Source organism: Nerophis lumbriciformis, linkage group LG01 (genome assembly GCF_033978685.3).
Source record: "Nerophis lumbriciformis linkage group LG01, RoL_Nlum_v2.1, whole genome shotgun sequence".
Lineage (NCBI taxonomy): Eukaryota > Metazoa > Chordata > Actinopteri > Syngnathiformes > Syngnathidae > Nerophis > Nerophis lumbriciformis.
Window position 1 is genome coordinate 2,850,001 of NC_084548.2, and position 19,092 is coordinate 2,869,092.

At 42.1% G+C, this 19,092-nt stretch overlaps 1 protein-coding gene across 2 annotated transcripts in view; it reads left to right on the forward strand.

Moving 5' to 3' along the window:
- LOC133615286 (plexin-A1-like) overlaps positions 1-19,092 on the forward strand; it is an 811,576-nt gene that overhangs the window by 420,103 nt on the left and 372,381 nt on the right. For both annotated transcript variants that reach the window (XM_061973784.2, XM_061973792.2), the window contains exons 7-8: positions 3,594-3,747; positions 11,128-11,227. In XM_061973784.2, coding sequence (XP_061829768.2) covers positions 3,594-3,747; positions 11,128-11,227 — 254 coding nt within the window. The remainder of the gene's footprint in view (positions 1-3,593; positions 3,748-11,127; positions 11,228-19,092) is intronic.

Sequence of the window (19,092 nt, forward strand, 5' to 3'; positions counted from 1 at the left end):
GGGGTTATGGTTAGGGTTTGAGGTTAGGGTTAGGGTTAGGGTGAGGGTGAGGGTTAGGGTTAGGGTTGGGTTAGAGTTGGGGTTGGGGTTAGGGTTAGGGTTAGGGGTTAGGGTTAGGGTTAGGGGTTAGGGTTAGGGTTGGGGTTAGGGTTAGGGTTAGGGGTTAGGGGTTATGGTTAGGGTTAGGGGTTAGGTTTAGGGTTGGGGTTAGGGTTATGGTTATGTTTAGGATTAGGGTTAGGATTAGGGTTAGGTTTAGGATTAGGGTTAGGGTTAGGCATAAAGAAAAATAGTTGGTTAGGGTTAGGACTAGGGTTGGGGGTGGGGTTAGGGTTAGGGTTAGGGTTAGGCATAAAGAAAGAGAGTTGGTTAGGGTTAGGGTTGGGTTAGAGTTAGGGTTAGGGTTAGGTTTGGGGTTATGGTTAAGGTTAGGGTTAGGGAGAGGGGGGATGTGCACTGTCCGTCTACAACCCGTCAAGGTGACACCCACGCCAAACGCAGAACCCCCCGAGGACCCTGAATGAAAAAACTCCAAGTCGGTGTTGAATGTTGTGTCAAACACATATGTGGGAACACTAATTATGGGCACGACTGGCCCAACAAAAAATTGTGGCTATCCAACGACGCGTTTCGGTCTATTTAGGGTTAGGGTTCAAATAACTCAATATTACCACACATACTTTGATTATTGATTATCACAAATACTTTGATTATTGTTTAGAGGAGGATTTAGATTCCAACGTAATCGCACAGAAAGGGAGGGCCAATACGATAAAAGTGAAGTCAGGCTCCGTTTAATCCAAAAATGTGCTAGCTTGATGCCGATACACATTGGCCTTGCCATCGACATGCTACTGATTAGCATTAGCAATTTACATGGCGATTTCAACACCTCCGAATTTGTTAATAAAAACTACAACTAAGATGCGCGTTACAATCAAACAGTACAATAAGTACAATACGTACAGTATTTACACTTCTTAGGGCGCAACAAAAGACTTGATTCAGCTAAGAGTGAACTGACGAGACAACACACAATCAACTATGCACTACTGGAACTGTAACCCTAACCCTAACCCTTAAGACTCAGAAATGGTCAAATAAATCAAATATAACACCTGGACCGCAGTTCTAACCAGCTAATTTTTAAATGTTTTACTATCAGAAACAATTACTATTTATTAACGCACACAAAAGTACCGACAATTAGTACAGTTGAGTTTCGGTATCGATTCGATTGGTACCGTATAATTTCAAATGTGAACAGTACTAGTCAGCGTACAGATTGTATCGCAGTATGGATTTACCATCCACTAGGAATGATGTTCGAAACCGTTTCTCCCGGTTGTTCGATAAGAAAAGAACCGATTCCATGGACTCGAATCCCTTTTTGAGAACCGGTTCCCGTTATCGAGGCCACTATAGTAAAGAAAAAGAGTCGGTTCTTTATTCGAATCCCGGGGAACGAATCCCTTCCCACAGGAAATGCCCTGTGGGACAGCAATGTTATGCCCATTTCATTGTAGACTCTTACTGACACCTTGTGGCGATATGAAAATACTACACGTCATTCGTTTGGGAACTTCCGGGTTGACGACGGCAGTTCAGTTCATGAGACAATTGAGATGTAGACAAGTTGTGTTAGCTCTTACAAGCCTTGGAAAATATAAGTCTGTAAGTAAACGGTTTAACTTGTTTATGTAACTCAATATTACGGTGGAAAGAGGTTCAATTTGATACTTATTGAAAAACGATTTTTGTGCACTGTTTCAATGGATGTTTTGAGGACTTAAAATGACTGCCAGTCGTGCATTTCCACCATCGAAATAGTTTCAACACTCGGAAGTATTTGTTTGATGATAGTACTGTATATTTGTGTGAAGCTAATTTTTATATATTGTGTGTTACATTTCAGTATGTTAATTGAATCACATAGCTTATACATTTGTCATTGTGTGTATTTCAGTTAAAAAAAATAAAAATAACAGTCCAGTGCAAGACAAAAGTAAAGATAGTAAAAGACAAAGCAAGATCAACAACAATAAAGAGCCTAAATGGATTACTCTGCTTTGGAACTTTATTAGACGTCTTGGATTGTTTGTTAGCTGTCTGCCTGTGCGTGTAGTTAGTATGTTCCAATAGCAGCAGAAGTGCACTTTTTGGAGGACTGTATTATTTTCAGTTTTGTGCCCAAGGGACTGATTTTATTTAACACTATATTATTATTTATACACCTATAGTGATCACAGAGACAGGTTGTTTTTGTGTTACTGTATATATTTGTTTTTCTGAAAAATCCCACTTAATATACTTTGGGTAACAACAGTCAATATTTATTGATTTTATTTTTTTAGGGGGGGTAACAGTAAATATTTATTTATTTACGTTATTTTAATTTTTTCTTATAAAATAAAAGTGAGCTTTTGTTAAACATAATGTTGTGTTTTTTTCCATATACAACAACCTATCTGGATAAGGAATCGGTTTGATAAGAGGATTGTCATGTCTGTGTAATCACGTTTTGTTTTAAGTCATGTTTTGTTTAGTTATAGGACTCTTTAGTTTCTGTCTTTTCACTCCCTTGTCTTGTTTCCATGATTACCCCATTAGTTTCACCTGTTCCACGTTTGGACTCATTGTGCACTCTTGATTGTCACCATAGCGACCCATTAGTTTTCACCTGTCACGTCACGCACCTGTTTCACGTCTTGAGTCACGCACCTGTTTTCGTTAATCATGTCTGTAGTATTTAAGTTCAGTGTTTTTCAGTTTGTCTTTCTGACGACCTCACCACATTTATGCTCTGTCCATTCTTTCCATGTCCATTCCTCAAGCAACTATTTTTGTCCAAGCCAAGTAAGTTTTTGTTCCATGTTTATAGTCTTTTTGGTTTCATAGTTTGTTCTCCGCCATTGTGCGTGTTTTTTCGTTTGTACTTTTTTGCTATAGTCTTTTGGTTTCATAGTTTATTCTCCGCCACTGTGCGCGCTTTTCGTTTGTACTTTTTTTTGATATATTAATAAATCATGTACCTTCATTCCCGTCTCGCCCGTGCCAACTTTCCGTTGCATCCCGGAAAAGCAAACACCCAAGATCAAGTCATGACAAGGATTCGATAATGGGCTCGAACTCGATAATTTCTTATCAAACATCATCCCTACCATCCACTAAAAAAATAATAATTCATATAGTGTATTTCCCTTGTGACCCAAAGTGCATGACTCTGAAAAAAACCTGTATGCTATTCAGTCTACATCAACACTATGATGGTGGTAAGCTACATTTGTAGCACTGGAAGACAAGTGGGTGAAGTGTCTTGCCCAAGGACACAACATCAGTGACTGGGTTTGAAAATGACTCACTATTGTCGAAATAGCTGGCAGCACGAGTGAACCGCAGCTCCCTGGTATCGGCAGCCCTCATGCATCCCCAGACCATGACAAACAGCAAACAGACCCACAATTCTAGGACAGTACTGACTGAAAAATGACGTTGACCACAGTATTTTTGAATCATCTTAGTCACTTGTCCCCAGTTTTGCTCGATGCATGTTTTATTTATTCATTGTTGCCGTGACATTTGCCTCCTACCAGCTGGTACTTCAGACCCAGAACGTGCCCAGTCTGTCGGCGGGAGTCAACTGTTCATTCGGGGGCTACGTGGAAACCGAAGGACGCATCTACGGAGGTCGGATCTTCTGCTTGTCGCCCTCTGCTAAAGAAGTAGCGCCAATCACGCACAACCAAGGTCAGTCGAATACGATGATCAAAAAGCAGTTTTAGGTATCTTTAGGTAGTACATACAGCTGAACTATGACCTCCGCCAAGTAACTTGTATTGATTCCGCTGGGGGCTACACACACTAAAATGTCAGCCGTGCAAAGGGGACCGTTAACATTTCCAAATATATTGGCTGGGATTTGGCATTATTTGTAGGGGTCATGGAACATTTTTATGCACACTTGCTGAGTGCAAAGTGCAAACCAAGGTCAGTCGAATACGATGATCAAAAAGCAGTTTTAGGTACCGTATTTTTCGGACTATAAGTCGCAGTTTTTTTTCATAGTTTGGCCGGGGGTGCGACTTATACTCAGGAGCGACTTATGTGTGAAATTATTAACACATTAGCGTAAAATCCATCCATCCATCTTCTTCCGCTTATCCGAGGTCGGGTCGCGGGGGCAGCAGCCTAAGCAGGGAAGCCCAGACTTCCCTCTCCCCAGCCACTTCGTCCAGCTCCTCCCGGGGGATCCCGAGGCGTTCCCAGGCCAGCCGGAAGACATAGTCTTCCCAATGTGTCCTGGGTCTTCCCCGTGGCCTCCTACCGGTCGGACGTGCCCGAAACACCTCCCTAGGGAGGCGCTCGGGTGGCATCCTGACCAGATGCCCGAACCACCTCATTTGGCTCCTCTCAATGTGGAGGAGCAGCGGCTTTACTTTGAGCTCCCCCCGGATGACAGAGCTTCTCACCCTATCTCTAAGGGAGAGCCCCGCCACCAGGCGGAGGAAACTCATTTCGGACGCTTGTACCCGTGATCTTGTCCTTTCGGTCATGACCCAAAGCTCATGACCATAGGTGAGGATGGGAACGTAGATTGACCAGTAAATCGAGAGCTTTGCCTTCCGGCTCAGCTCCTTCTTCACCACAACGGGTCGATACAGCGTCCGCATTACTGAAGACGCCGCACCGATCCGCCTGTCGATCTCACGATCCACTCTTCCCTCACTCGTGAACAAGACTCCGAGGTACTTGAACTCCTCCACTTGGGGCAAGATCTCCTCCCCAACCCGGAGATGGCACTCCACCCTTTTACGGGCGAGAACCATGGACTCGGACTTGGAGGTGCTGATTCTCATCCCAGTCGCTTCACACTCGGCTGCGAACCGATCCAGCGAGAGCTGAAGATCCTGGCCAGATGAAGCCATCAGGACCACATCATCTGCAAAAAGCAGAGACCTAATCCTGAAGCCACCAAACCAGATCCCCTCAACGCCTTGACTGCGCCTAGAAATTCTGTCCATAAAAGTTATGAACAGAATGGGTGACAAAGGGCAGCCTTGGCGGAGTCCAACCCTCACTGGAAACGTGTCCGACTTACTGCCGGCAATGCGGACCAAGCTCTGGCACTGAGCATACAGGGAGCGGACTGCCACAATCAGACAGTCCGATACCCCATACTCCCTGAGCACTCTCCACAGGACTTCCCGAGGGACACGGTCGAATGCCTTCTCCAAGTCCACAAAACACATGTAGACTGGTTGGGCAAACTCCCATGCACCGTCAACCTACTCAGTGGCCTAGTGGTTAGAGTGTCCGCCCTGAGATCGGTAGGTTGTGAGTTCAAACCCCGGCCGAGTCATACCAAAGACTATTAAAAATGGGAGCCATTACCTGCCTGTTTGGCACTCAGCATCAAGGGTTGGAATTGGGGGTTAAATCACCAAAATGATTCCTGGGCGCGGCCACTGCCGCTGCCCACTGCTCCCCTCACCTCCCAGGGGGTGATCAAGGGTGATGGGTCAAATGCAGAGAATAATTTCGCTACACCTAGTGTGTATGTGACAATCATTGGTACTTTAACTTTAAGGACCCTGCCGAGAGTATAGAGCTGGTCCACAGTTCCACGACCAGGACGAAAACCACACTGTTCCTCCTGAATCCGAGGTTCGACTATCCGGCGTAGCCTCCTCTCCAGTACACCTGAATAGACCTTACCGGGAAGGCTGAGGAGTGTGATCCCACGATAGTTAGAACACACCCTCCGGTTCCCCTTCTTAAAGAGAGGAACCACCACCCCGGTCTGCCAATCCAGAGGTACCGCCCCCGATGTCCACGCGATGCTGCAGAGTCTTGTCAACCAAGACAGCCCCACAGCATCCAGAGCCTTAAGGAACTCCGGGCGGATCTCATCCACCCCCGGGGCCTTGCCACCGAGGAGCTTTTTAACTACCCCAGCAACTTCAGCCCCAGAAATAGAAGAGCCCACCACAGATTCCCCAGGCACTGCTTCCTCATAGGAAGACGTGTTGGTGGGATTGAGGAGGTCTTCGAAGTATTCCCTCCACCGATCCACAACATCCGCAGTCGAGGTCAGCAGAACACCATCCTCGCCATACACGGTGTTGATAGTGCACTGCTTCCCTTTCCTGAGGCGGCGGATGGTGGTCCAGAATTGCTTCGAAGCCGTCCGTAAAATATCAAATAATATTATTGATCTCATTCACGTAAGACACTAGACCAGGGGTGCTCATTACGTCGATCGCGAGCTACCGGTCGATCTCGGAGGGTGTGTCAGTCGATCACCAGCCAGCCATTAAAAAAAATAGTCTTAAAAATGAGCGATCATAAATCTTCACTATGACGTGACTTTCGTCATTTGATTGACATTCACGGCACCCGAGGGTCTTCTGAGATGACGCTGGCTGCTGCCAGCTCATTAAAATTACGACTGGAAGGCGAGAAACACTTTATTTCAACAGACTCTGGCGCCGTACCTGTCGTCAAAACTCCAAAGGCCGACTGCGCGGTTGCACAATAAAAGCGCTTCTTCATCCTGCCTGCGCTACCAAAATAAGAGTCTCAGAAAGCCGGCGTGCACAAGCTAGCAAGCTACGGAGTTTGCCGACAATGTATTTCTTGTAAAGTCTATACAAAGGAGTACGGAAGCTGGACAAATAAGATGCCAAAAACCAACCACTTTCATGTGGTATTGGACAGAAAGGAGGACTTTTTTTCTCCTCCATTCGAAAATGCGGACGTTATCATCACCACTGTCTGATTCCAATCAATGCAAGTCATCACAATCAGGTAATACACCAACTTATATTCTTGTCTTCATGAAAGAAAGGAATCTATATGTGTTAAACATGCTTGTATTATCTCTAAACACCTTTAACTTATTAACAATATTAACTATATGTGTTAAACATGCTTGTATTATCTTTAAACACCTTTAACTTATTAACAATATTAACTATAAGTGTTAAACATGCTTGTATTATCTTTAAACACCTTTAACTTATTAACAATATTAACTATATGTGTTAAACATGCTTGTATTATCGTTAAACACCTTTAACGTGTTACCAATATTAACTATAAGTGTCAAACATGCTTGTATTATCTTTAAACACCTTTAACTTGTTAACAATATTAACTATATGTATTAAACATGTTTGCATTATCTTTAAACACCTTTAACTTAACAATATTAACTATATGTGTTAAACATGCTTGTATTATCATTAATCACCTTTAACTTGTTAACAATATTAACTATATGTATTAAACAAACTTGTATTTTCATTAAACACCTTTAATTTATTAACAATATTAACTATGTGTTAAACATGCTTGTATTATCATTAAACACCTTTAACTTGTTAACAAAAAAATAAGTTTCATAAATAAGTAAATATAAATTATATATATGAATGAGGTAGATCCCCACGACTTGATCAATTGAAAAGTAGCTCGCCTGCAGAAAAAGTGTGAGCACCCCTGGACTAGACGTATAAGATTTCATGGGATTTAGCGATTAGGAGTGACAGATTGTTTGGTAAACGTATAGCATGTTCTATATGTTATAGTTATTTGAATGACTCTTACCATAATATGTTACGTTAACATACCAGTTGGTTATTTATGCCTCATATAACGTACACTTATTCAGCCTGTTGTTCACTATTCTTTATTTATTAGGGCCCGCATGGCCCATTGTATAAGGACTCCCAAAGGGAGTCCTTATGCAATGGGACATAAGGACCTATTGAATTTGTAAGGTTTTATTATTATTCTTTCTTATTCCGCAGCTTTGCGCGGTACTTTGACCCTCTTAACATGCTTCAAAACTCACCAAATTTGACGCACACATAAATAAACTCAAACAAAACTCTTTAGTAAAAAACTCAAAATTGCGCTCTAGCGCCCCCTACCAAGTAAACCTTCTCTAACTCCCAGTACAAATGTCGTAGAGACATGAAACAAAAACCTCTATGTAGATCTCACTTAGACTTAAATTTAATTAATGTATTTCCTCGGCCAAAAATCAACAGGAAGTTGGCAATTCCCCCTTCAAGGCTAAAAAGTACTAAAAACAGTCACTTTTGCCTCTTTGAGTTGTATTTTGACCCCCTTAACATGCTTCAAAACTCACCGAACTGAACACACACATCAGGACTGGCAAAAATTGCGATCTAATAAAAAAAACCTAACCCCAAATCTCAAAATTGTGCTCTAGCGCAATTTTTTAATGAAACGCACAAAAAACTGCTCCTCGGATGAAAAAACTGACAAAACTGCCTGTAACTCTCCCTGGGAAGGTCGGAGAGATATGAAACAAAAACCTCTATGTAGGTCTCACTTAGACCTACATTTCATAAATTGACAACTCCCAGCAAAAATCAACAGGAAGTTTGCTATTCCCCCTTCAAAACAATTTTTTTTGTAAAAACCGGTCACCTTCCTTCAAAAACTATCTCCTCTGAGCGTGTTTGTCGTTTCGGCTTCAAACTAACACAGGAGAGAGATTAAACCCTTGTGTACAAAATGACATAACAGCGTTTTAATACCTGCTCCGGTTTTGATTGTATGACCCTTCAAAGCTGCGCTGCTGTTTTTTTAAGATGACTGCTTAAAAGCAGGAAGCACCAGCGTGCCCACACAATGCAGACAAGGTAGGTACACTAGACAAAAGTCTTGGGACACTTCAGACTAAAAGTAGACAAAAGTATTGGGACACTTAGGACTAGCACCTGCCAAATACGCGAGCCCGACCAATGCTGCTTGCAGCTTTAATTTTTTAAATTGCCTTTCAAATGTCTATTCTTGGTGTTGGCTAGTGATGGGTCCGGCAACACCGATGCATCGGCGCATGCGTCGAGCTCCTAGAGCAAAACCCTGTGTCGGTGCGCGTACCGCTTTTAGAAAGTCACGTGACCGATCATGAGCTGTTTTGGTCACGTGACCGATACGCCAACTGTGTCGCACTGACGTCTCCTCTGTGCCCTGTGAGCGGCTCTTTTCTACAGCCGGAGTAATAATAACTAAGAGAAATCGTCTAAAATGTAATATGTCGGAAAAACTTTTCTTTCTTTTTTTTTTAATAAAAATGTATAAAAAAAATAAAATTAAAAAAATTCCCCGTCCACAATCATCCACAACACGTTCTCTTAGATTTCCATGTTATGATACATGTTCACATTATTTATTGACTGTATCTAAAAAAGATACAAATATATTTTTATTTAAATGAAGATATGAAATAATCCTAAATGAAATACAATGACTTGGTTTATATTATTGTATATACTAGGGCAGGGGTCACCAACGCGGTGCCCGCGGTCACCAGGTAGCCCGTAAGGACCAGATCAGTCGCCCGCTGGCCTGTTCTAAAAATAGCTCAAAGAGCAGCACTTACCAGTGAGCTGCCTCTATTTTTTTAATTTTATCTATTTACTAGCAAGCTGGTCTCGCTTTGCTCGACATTTTTAATTCTAAAAGAGACAAAACTCAAATAGAATTTGAAAATCCAAGAAAATATTTTAAAGACTTGGTCTTCACTTGGAATAAGCGGTAGAAAATGGATGGATGGATGGGTCTTCACTTGTTTAAATAAATTCATTTATTTTTGACTTTGCTTCTTATTACTTTTAGAAATACAATTTTAGAGAAAAAATACAACCTTAAAAATGATTTTAGGATTTTTAAACAAATATACCTTTTTACCTTTTAAATTTCTTCCTCTTCTTTCCTGACAATTTAAATCAATGTTCAAGTAATTTTTTTTTTTTATTATTGTAAAGAATAATAAATATTTTAGCTTCTGGTTTTTCATGTGTGAAATATTTCTTCAAACTTACTATGATTAAAATTCAAAGAAATTATTCTGGCAAATCTAGAAAATCTGTAGAATCAAATTTAAATCTTATTTCAAATTATTTTGAATTTCTTTTAAAAAAAAATTCTGGAAAATCTAGAAGAAATACTGATTCGTCTTTGTTAGAAATATAGCTTGGTCCAATTTGTTAAATATTCTAACAAAGTGCAGATTGGATTTTAACCAATGTAAAACATGTCATCAAAATTCTAAAATGTATCTTAATCAGGAAAAATGACTAATGATGTTCCATAAATTCTTTTTTTAATTTTTTCAAAAAAGATTCAAATTAGCTAGTTTTTCTCTTCTTTTTGTCAGTTGAATTTTAAATTTTAAAGAGTCGAAATTGAAGATAAACTATGTTTCAAAATTTTATTTTAATTTTTTTCGTGTTTTCTCCTCTTTTAAACCGTTCAATTAAGTGTTTTTTTCATCATTTATTCTCTACAAAAAACCTTCCGTAAAAGAAAAAAAAAAATGTATGACGGAATGACAGACAGAAATACCCATTTTTTTATATATATATATATATACATTTATTTATTTAGCTATTCTGGTTTAAATCACACTTACGTGTAACTTACAAATGACAATATATTTATTTATTTAAGTGTGTATCAAACTGGTAGCCCTTCGCATTAATCAGTACCCAAGAAGTAGTTTTTGGTTTCAAAAAGGTTGGTGACCCCTGTACTAGGGCATCAAATCAGTGTCAGTTGAGTCGGTCCATAGGTTGCCTGTAGGGATTTTTAATGTCCAGCAGATGTCAGTATTTAGTGACACAGTATCGACACAGTATCAATACAGTTTTGCAATGTGTCGAAACGCTTCATGACGCCTCATCAACCCATCACTAGTGTTGGCTTTTATCAAATACATTTCCCCCAAAAATGCAATTTATACTCCAGTGCGACTTATTTATGTTTTTTTCCTTCTTTATTGTGCATTTTCGGCCGGTGCGGCTTATACTCCGGAGCGACCTATACTCCGAAAAATACGGTATCTTTACGTAGTACATACAGCTGAACTATGACCTCCTGCCAAGTAACTCGTATTGATTCCGCTGGGGGGCCACACACACTCAAATGTCAGCCGTGCAAAGGGGACCGTTAACATTTCCAAATACATTGGCTGGGCTTTGGCATTAATGTAAGGGTCACGGAACATTTTTATGCACACTTACTGAGTGCAAAGGTCATGTGATGTAATAAGGGAAGCGCCAGCTCCAATAAAAGGTGTGTTTCCTGTAGGCGACCAGCGTGTGATTAAACTCCATCTGAGGTCCAAGGAGACGGCCAAGACGTTTGCCAGCGTGGATTTCATCTTCTACAACTGCAGCGTGCACAGATCGTAAGTTTCTGTTTATTTATTCACACATTCAGTCTTCTGATTAGTATTCTGGCCTGTTTTTTTGGACGGGCTTCTTCTCCTGCATTTTGCAACCGATTCATATCGATCAAAGAACCAAATGTTCAGCTCGTTCTTCAACATTTTCTGAAAAAAACCCAACATTTTCCTCACAAGTCACAAAAGATGAAAAAAATGCTTTTGCTTAAGTGATTGGTTAGACTCACTGTCAGGTTTAAGCACCGAACTATCTATTAGACAGAACAAGAAGAAGGAATCAAGCAGAGACATATTTTAATTTTGCTCATGAGGAAAACATATGGGGCTGCACACTCAGTTACAGTCTCCCACCACGTTCTGAGGTACAGCCCCCATTTTATTCAGGAGTTCCCTAGTTACATCTCTGAAGCTGCTTCTAAAGGGAGGGGGTCACATATTATGCAAGCAGCTCCAGCAGTCACAATACGTGATTATTCAGAACGTAAAATGTGCTGAGCCTCGTGATTTCGCCCTGTCTCTGCTTTGTCTGCGTTGAGGTACTTGAGGTCCGTCCTTGGCTGTAAGCATGCTGAAAAACTCACCCTTTCTAAAGTCCATCCATCCATCCATCCATCTTCTTCCACTTATCCGAGGTCGGGTCGCGGGGGCAGCAGCTTAAGCAGGGAAGCCCAGACTTCCCTCTCCCCAGCCACTTCGTCCAGCTCCTCCCGGGGGATCCCGAGGCGTTCCCAGGCCAGCCGGGAGACATAGTCTTCCCAGCGTGTCCTGGGTCTTCCCCGCGGCCTCCTACCGGTCGGACGTGCCCTAAACACCTTCCTAAGGAGGCGTTCGGGTGGCATCCTGACCAGATGCCCGAACCACCTCATCTGGCTCCTCTCGATGTGGAGGAGCAGCGGCTTTACTTTGAGCTCCCCCCGAATGACAGAGCTTCTCACCCTATCTCTAAGGGAGAGCCCCACCACCCGGCGGAGGAAACTCATTTCGGCCGCTTGTACCCGTGATCTTGTCCTTTCGGTCATGACCCAAAGCTCATGACCATAGGTGAGGATGGGAACGTAGATCGACCGGTAAATCGAGAGCTTTGCCTTCCGGCTCAGCTCCTTCTTCACCACAACGGATCGATACAGCGTCCGCATTACTGAAGACGCCGCACCGATCCGCCTGTCGATCTCACGATCCACTCTTCCCCCACTTTCTAAAGTGATATATTTTATTTGGTCTTTTTGATACTTTTGATCCGTGCCCTTATGTGGGCTCTGTACCAAGGATGTCGTTGTGGCTTGTGCAGCCCTTTGAGACACTTGTGATTTAGGGCTGTATAAATAAACATTGATTGATTGATTGATTGATACAATTAGACCAGACCTGGGCAAATTAAGGCCCGGGGTCCGAATGCCGCCCGTTAAGCTTTTCAATCTGGCCCGCCAGACATTCCCATTTATTATTTTTAGATCTTTAAAGAGGAACATCATCACGATTTCAGAAGGGTTAAAACCATAAAAAATCAGTTCCCAGTGGCTTATTTTATCTTTCAAAGTTTTTTTCAAAATTTTACCCGTCACGCAATATCCCTAAAAAAAGCTTCAAAGTGCCTGATTTTAACCACCCGTCCATTTTCCTGTGATGTCACATAGTGAAGCCGACACAAACAAACATGGCGGATAGAACAGCAAGCTATAGCGACATTAGCTCGGATTCAGACTCGGATTTCAGCGGCTTAAGCGATTCAACAGATTACGCATGTATTGAAACGGATGGTTGTAGTGTGGAGGCAGGTAGCGAAAACCAAATTGAAGAAGAAACTGAAGCTATTGAGCCATATCGGTTTGAACCGTATGCAAGCGAAATGGCGGTAACTTATAAAAACTGAGAAGGGATGAACAAAAATGGCATGGAAAAGGAAATCATATACTGCAGATTACAAGCTGGATGTAGTGAAATATGCAGCTGTTGTTCACTATTTTTTATTTATTTGAAATTGCCTTTCAAAATGTCTATTCTTGGTGTTGGATTTTATCTAATTAAATTTCCCCCAAAAATGCGACTTATACTTTAGTGTGACTTATATTTGTTTTGTTCCTTCTTTATTATGCATTTTCGGCCGGTGCGATTTATACTCCGGAGCGACTTATAATCCAAAAAAATACGGTATATACATACAAACCCCGTTTCCATATGAGTTGGGAAATTGTGTTAGATGTAAATATAAACGAAATACAATGATTTGCAAATCATTTTCAACCCATATTCAGTTGAATATGCTACAAAGACAACATATTTGATGTTCAAACTAATAAACATTTTTTTTTTGTGCAAATAATCATTATCGGGGTGGTTGGGGGCGTGGTTGGGGGCGTGGCTAAACGGGGAGGAGTATATTTACAGCTAGAATTCACCAAGTCAAGTATTTCATATATATATATATATATAGATATAGGAAATACTTGACGTTCAGTGATATCTAGCTATATATATATATATATATATTTATTTTATTATATATATATATATATATATATATATATATATATATATATATATATATATATATATATATATATATATATATATATATATATGTATATATATATATATATATGTATATATGTATATATATATATATAAAATAAATACTTGAATTTCAGTGTTCATTTATTGACACATATACACACACATAACACTCATCTACTCATTGTTGAGTTAAGGGTTGAATTGTCCATCCTTGTTCTATTCTCTGTCACTATTTTTCGAACCATGCTGAACGCCCTCTCTGATGATGCATTGATGTGTGGCACGCACAAAAGTGCTTTCATCAAATGCACTAGATGGCAGTATTGTCCTGTTTAAGAGTGTCACAACATTGCTGTTTACGGCAGACGGACTGCTTTACGGTATACAAAAAAAGTGACTGCTGTTGTTGTGTGTTGTTGCCGCGCTGGGAGGACGTTAATGAAACTGCCTAACAATAAACCCACATAAGAAACCAAGAACTCGCCCTCCATCATTCTATAGTTATAACGTGATTGGGCAAGGTACGCTTTTTTTATATTGTGGAGGACCTGAGTCCGCCTGAATTTCGGGAGAAAATTTGTCCCGGGGAGGTTTTCGGGAGACGCGCTGAATTTCGGGGAGTCTCCCGGAAAATCCGGGAGGGTTGGCAAGTATGGGGCAGTCTTATCTTTTGTTCAGCCCTACAAAGTGTTTGCACTCTAAGTACCGTATTTTCCGCACCATAAGGCGCCCTGGGTTATAAGCCGCCCCTTCAATGAACGGCATATTTCAAAACTTTGTCCACCTATAAGCCGCCCCGTGTTGTAAGCCGCATCTAACTGCGCTAAAGGAATGTCAAAAAAACAGTCAGATAGGTCAGTCAAACTTTAATAATATATTAAAAACCAGCGTGATGTGGGCGCGCATGGAGTCGTATATCAACATGGACGGAGCTGCGTGAAAAAAGCCACCCGGCCTCTTCGCGTAAACTTCCCTTAACCACTCGCTCATCTTTTCTTCATCCATCCATCCCTTCGAGTTAGCTTTTATGATGACGCCGGCTGGAAAGGTCTCTTTTGGCAAGGTCTTCCTTTTGAATATCACCATGGGTGGAAGTTTCTGGCCATTAGCATGGCAAGCTAGAACCACAGTGAAGGACGACTTCTCATTCCCTGTGGTGCGAATATTCACCGTACGTGCTCCCGTTGTATCCACAGTGCGGTTCACAGGAATATCAAAAGTCAGTGGAACCTCGTCCATGTTGATAATGTTCTCTGGCCGGATCTTTTTTTCAGCTATCTTGTTTTTACAATATGCACGGAAAGTAGCCAGCTTTTCTTGAAAGTCTTTAGGCAGTTGCTGTGAAATAGTAGTCCGTGTGCGGATGGAGAGATTGCGTCTTTTCATGAACCGGAAACCTGTCGCTTAGTAGGAGCCATTTTGTGGTCTTTACAGATGTAAACACACAAAGGAAATGAAACGTACGGTAATATCCGCGCGCTTTTTCTTCTTCTACGCGGGCGGGTGGTTGCTTACAGTAGAAGAAGAAGCGCTTCCTGTTCTATGGGGGCGGGTGCTTACCTTGGCGGTTGCTTGCGTAGAAGAAGAAGCACTTCCTCTTCTACGGGGGAAAAAAGATGGCGGCTGTTTACCGTAGTTGCGAGACCGAAACTTTATGAAAATGAATCTTAATATTAATCCATATATAAAGCGCACCGGGTTATAAGCCGCACTGTCAGCTTTTGAGTAAAATTGTGGTTTTTAGGTGCGGCTAATAGTGCGGAAAATACGGTATTGTACTTCTTACACTCCAGCTGTTTGAATGTAACACTTTTGTGCGGTCCTGCACATTTCTCCTAGTTACCGAGGGGAAAAACGCACAGTAAGCTCCCTCCCCCCCATCCCCCGTCCCTTCCCAAAGAGCCCATCCTCATCCAGCCTTTCTCCAGACCACCCTCCTATACACCCCCCCCCCCCCCCCCCCCCACCCCCACCTCTCGTTCATCAAGTCCATTTTATTGCCTGCACTCTGCTCTCGGCCCCGCATATATCTGCATAGTAATTGGCCGTTAATTAGCGCTAGCCGGGGCGTCTGTGCAGGCATAATGGAGTGGGCTTGTCGAGAGGGGCTCACCTGGGCCGACTTGAATCTTTGATCCATTTTGTCGGTGTGTGTAGTTTGTTGTTTGCAAGCTAAAAAAGCACCTTTGTGTTTTTTCCCCTGCTTTGTTGGCCCCTCCCCCCCCAGGACTCGTGCGGGATCGTTAAGTCGCCACCGCGGCAGATGTAACATAAACCCATACATTATACACCCCCCTCTAGTGTCAGCTTGCAACTTTTAATCTTTGACCTCGCCGGTTGGAAGCCCGGCGTGAGGGGCCGCGGCGCGCAGCACGAGATAATTGGCCCCCCCTCCCAACCGGTGGGCGGGTTGGGAGGCCAGACGTGCACGTGCTCAGATGCGGGGCTGGCCCGCGGGCCTCGGATGCTGCGATCCACAAACAGGTGCGCGCTCAGTCAGGAGGCGCTCAAAGAGACAGAAGGCACCGTGTCGGACGCCGCGGGCTATTTGTGCACTCTTTTACAATATTAGACATTTTGTATTAACAAGAGGCTGGGATTATTTTAGCATGCAGCAGCAGCGGCGGCGGCGCGAGGAGGAGGAGTGGTGCATCTTTTACAAAAGAACGAGGGAGGGAGACTAGGAGGAGCGAGGAGAGGGGAAAATGAAGAGAAACGGGATACAAAGCACACGAGTGGAGGGATTAGTCTGGAATAATGTGCTGATAGACCACCGTGACTCTCTGGTCTGGAAGTAATTGAAATAATCAGTATTATAACCCGGCGTCTTTACGGGTAGTTCACGCCAATTCCGGAGCGCTAAGTGGCTGTCAAATTGTACGAGCTTGTTGGAATACCTACTCAGACGTATTCTGTCCGGGTGAGCCGGATGATTTATGGTAGAAAATAAAATCCCCGGAAGCAAGGAAGCGAGGACGCGGCAGACCACTCGATGATGTAAACACAGAGACTCAGGTTTGTCAGGTTTGTCACTGACAGTTTAGTTAGGGCCCGCATGGCCCATTGCATAAGGACTCCTTATGCAATGGGACATAAGGACCTATTGAATTTGTAAGGTTTTATTATTCTTTATTCTTCCGCCGCCAATTTAAACTGTAATTTGACCCACTTAACATGCTTCAAAACTCACCATATTTGACCCACACATCAGGACCTGCGAAAATTGCCTTTTTTTAAAAAAAACCGAACCACAAAACTCAAAATTGCGCTCTAGCGCCCCCTACAAAAAAAAAAAAACTAGACTGCCTGTAACTCCCACTAGAAAGGTCGGAGAGACATGAAACAAAAACCTTTATGTAGGTGTGACTGAGACCTAGATTTCATAATAGTATATTCTCGGGCAAAAATCAACAGGAAGATGTTAATTCCCCCTTCAAGACAAAAAAGTACTAAAAACAGTCACTTTTGCCTTTTTGAGCTGTAATTTGACCCCCTTAACATGCTTCAAAACTCACCGAACTGAACACACACATCAGGACTGGCAAAAATTGCGATCTAATAAAAAAACCTAACCCCAAATCTCAAAATTGTGCTCTAGCGCAATTTTTTACTGAAACGCACAAAAAACTGCTCCTCGGATGAAAAAACTGACAAAACTGCCTGTAACTCTCCCTGGGAAGGTCGGAGAGACATGAAACAAAAACCTTTATGTAGGTGTGACTTAGACCTAGATTTCATAATAGTATATTCTCGGGCAAAAATCAACAGGAAGTTGTCAATTCCCCCTTCAAGACACAAAAAGTACTAAAAACAGTCACTTTTGCCTCTTTGAGCTGTAATTTGACCCCCTTAACATGCTTCAAAACTCACCGAACTGAACGCACACATCAGGACTGGCAAAAATTGCGATCTAATAAAAAAACCTAACCCCAAATCTCAAAATTGTGCTCTAGCGCAATTTTTTAATGAAACGCACAAAAAACTGCTCCTCGGATGAAAAAACTGACAAAACTGCCTGTAACTCTCCCTGGGAAGGTCGGAGAGACATGAAACAAAAACCTCTATGTAGGTCTCACCTAGACCTACATTTCATAAATTGACAACCCCCAGCAAAAATCAACAGGAAGTTTGATATTCCCCCTTCAAAACAATTTTTTTGTAAAAACCGGTCACCTTCCTTCAAAAACGATCTCCTCTGAGCGCATTTGTCGTTTCGGCTTCAAACTAACACAGGAGAGAGATTAAACCCTTGTGTATAAAATAACAGAACAGCGTTTTAATACCTGCTCTGGTTTTGATTTTATGACCCTTCAAAGACCCGCTGCGCTGATGCTGCTGCGCTGCTGTTTTTTTAAGATGGCTGCTTAAAAGCAGGAAGCACCAACGTGCCCACACAATGCAGACAAGGTAGGTACACTAGACAAAAGTCTTGGGACACTTCAGACTAAAAGTAGACAAAAGTATTGGGACACTTAGGACTAGCACCTGCCAAATACGCGGGCCCGACCAATGCTGCTTGTAGCTTTAATTATGTTTTGGTTTTTATTTCCTGTAAACGCTCTTACAAACCCCGTTTCCATATGAGTTGGGAAATTGTGTTCAATGTAAATATAAACGGAATACAATGATTTGCAAATCCTTTTCAACCCATATTCAGTTGAATATGCTACAAAGACAACATATTTGATGTTCAAACTGAAAAATTGCAAATAATCATTAACTTTAGAATTTGATGCCAGCAACACGTGACAAAGAAGTCGGGAAAGGTGGCAATAAATACTGATAAAGTTGAGGAATGCTCATCAAACACTTATTTGGAACATCCCACAGGTGAGCAGGCTAATTGGGAACGGGTGGGTGCCATGATTGGGTATAAAAGTAGATTCCATGAAATGCTCAGTCATTCACAAACAAGGATGGGGCGAGGGTCACCACTTTGTCAACAAATGCGTGAGCAAATTGTTGAACAGTTTAAGAAAAAACCTTTCTCAACCAGCTATTGCAAGGAATTTAGGGATTTCACCATCTACGCTCCGTAATATCATCAAAAAATTCAGAGAATCTGGAGAAATCACTGCAGGTAAGCAGCTAAGCCCGTGACCTTCCATCCCTCAGGCTGTACTGCATCAACAAGCGACATCAGTGTGTAAAGGATATCACCACATGGGCTCAGGAACACTTCAGAAACCCACTGTCAGTAACTACAGTTGGTCGCTACATCTGTAAGTGCAAGTTAAAACTCTCCTATGCAAGGCGAAAATTGTTATCAACAACACCCAGAAACGCCGTCAGCTTCGCTGGGCCTGAGCTCATCTAAGATGAACTGATACAAAGTGGAAAAGTGTTCTGTGGTCTGA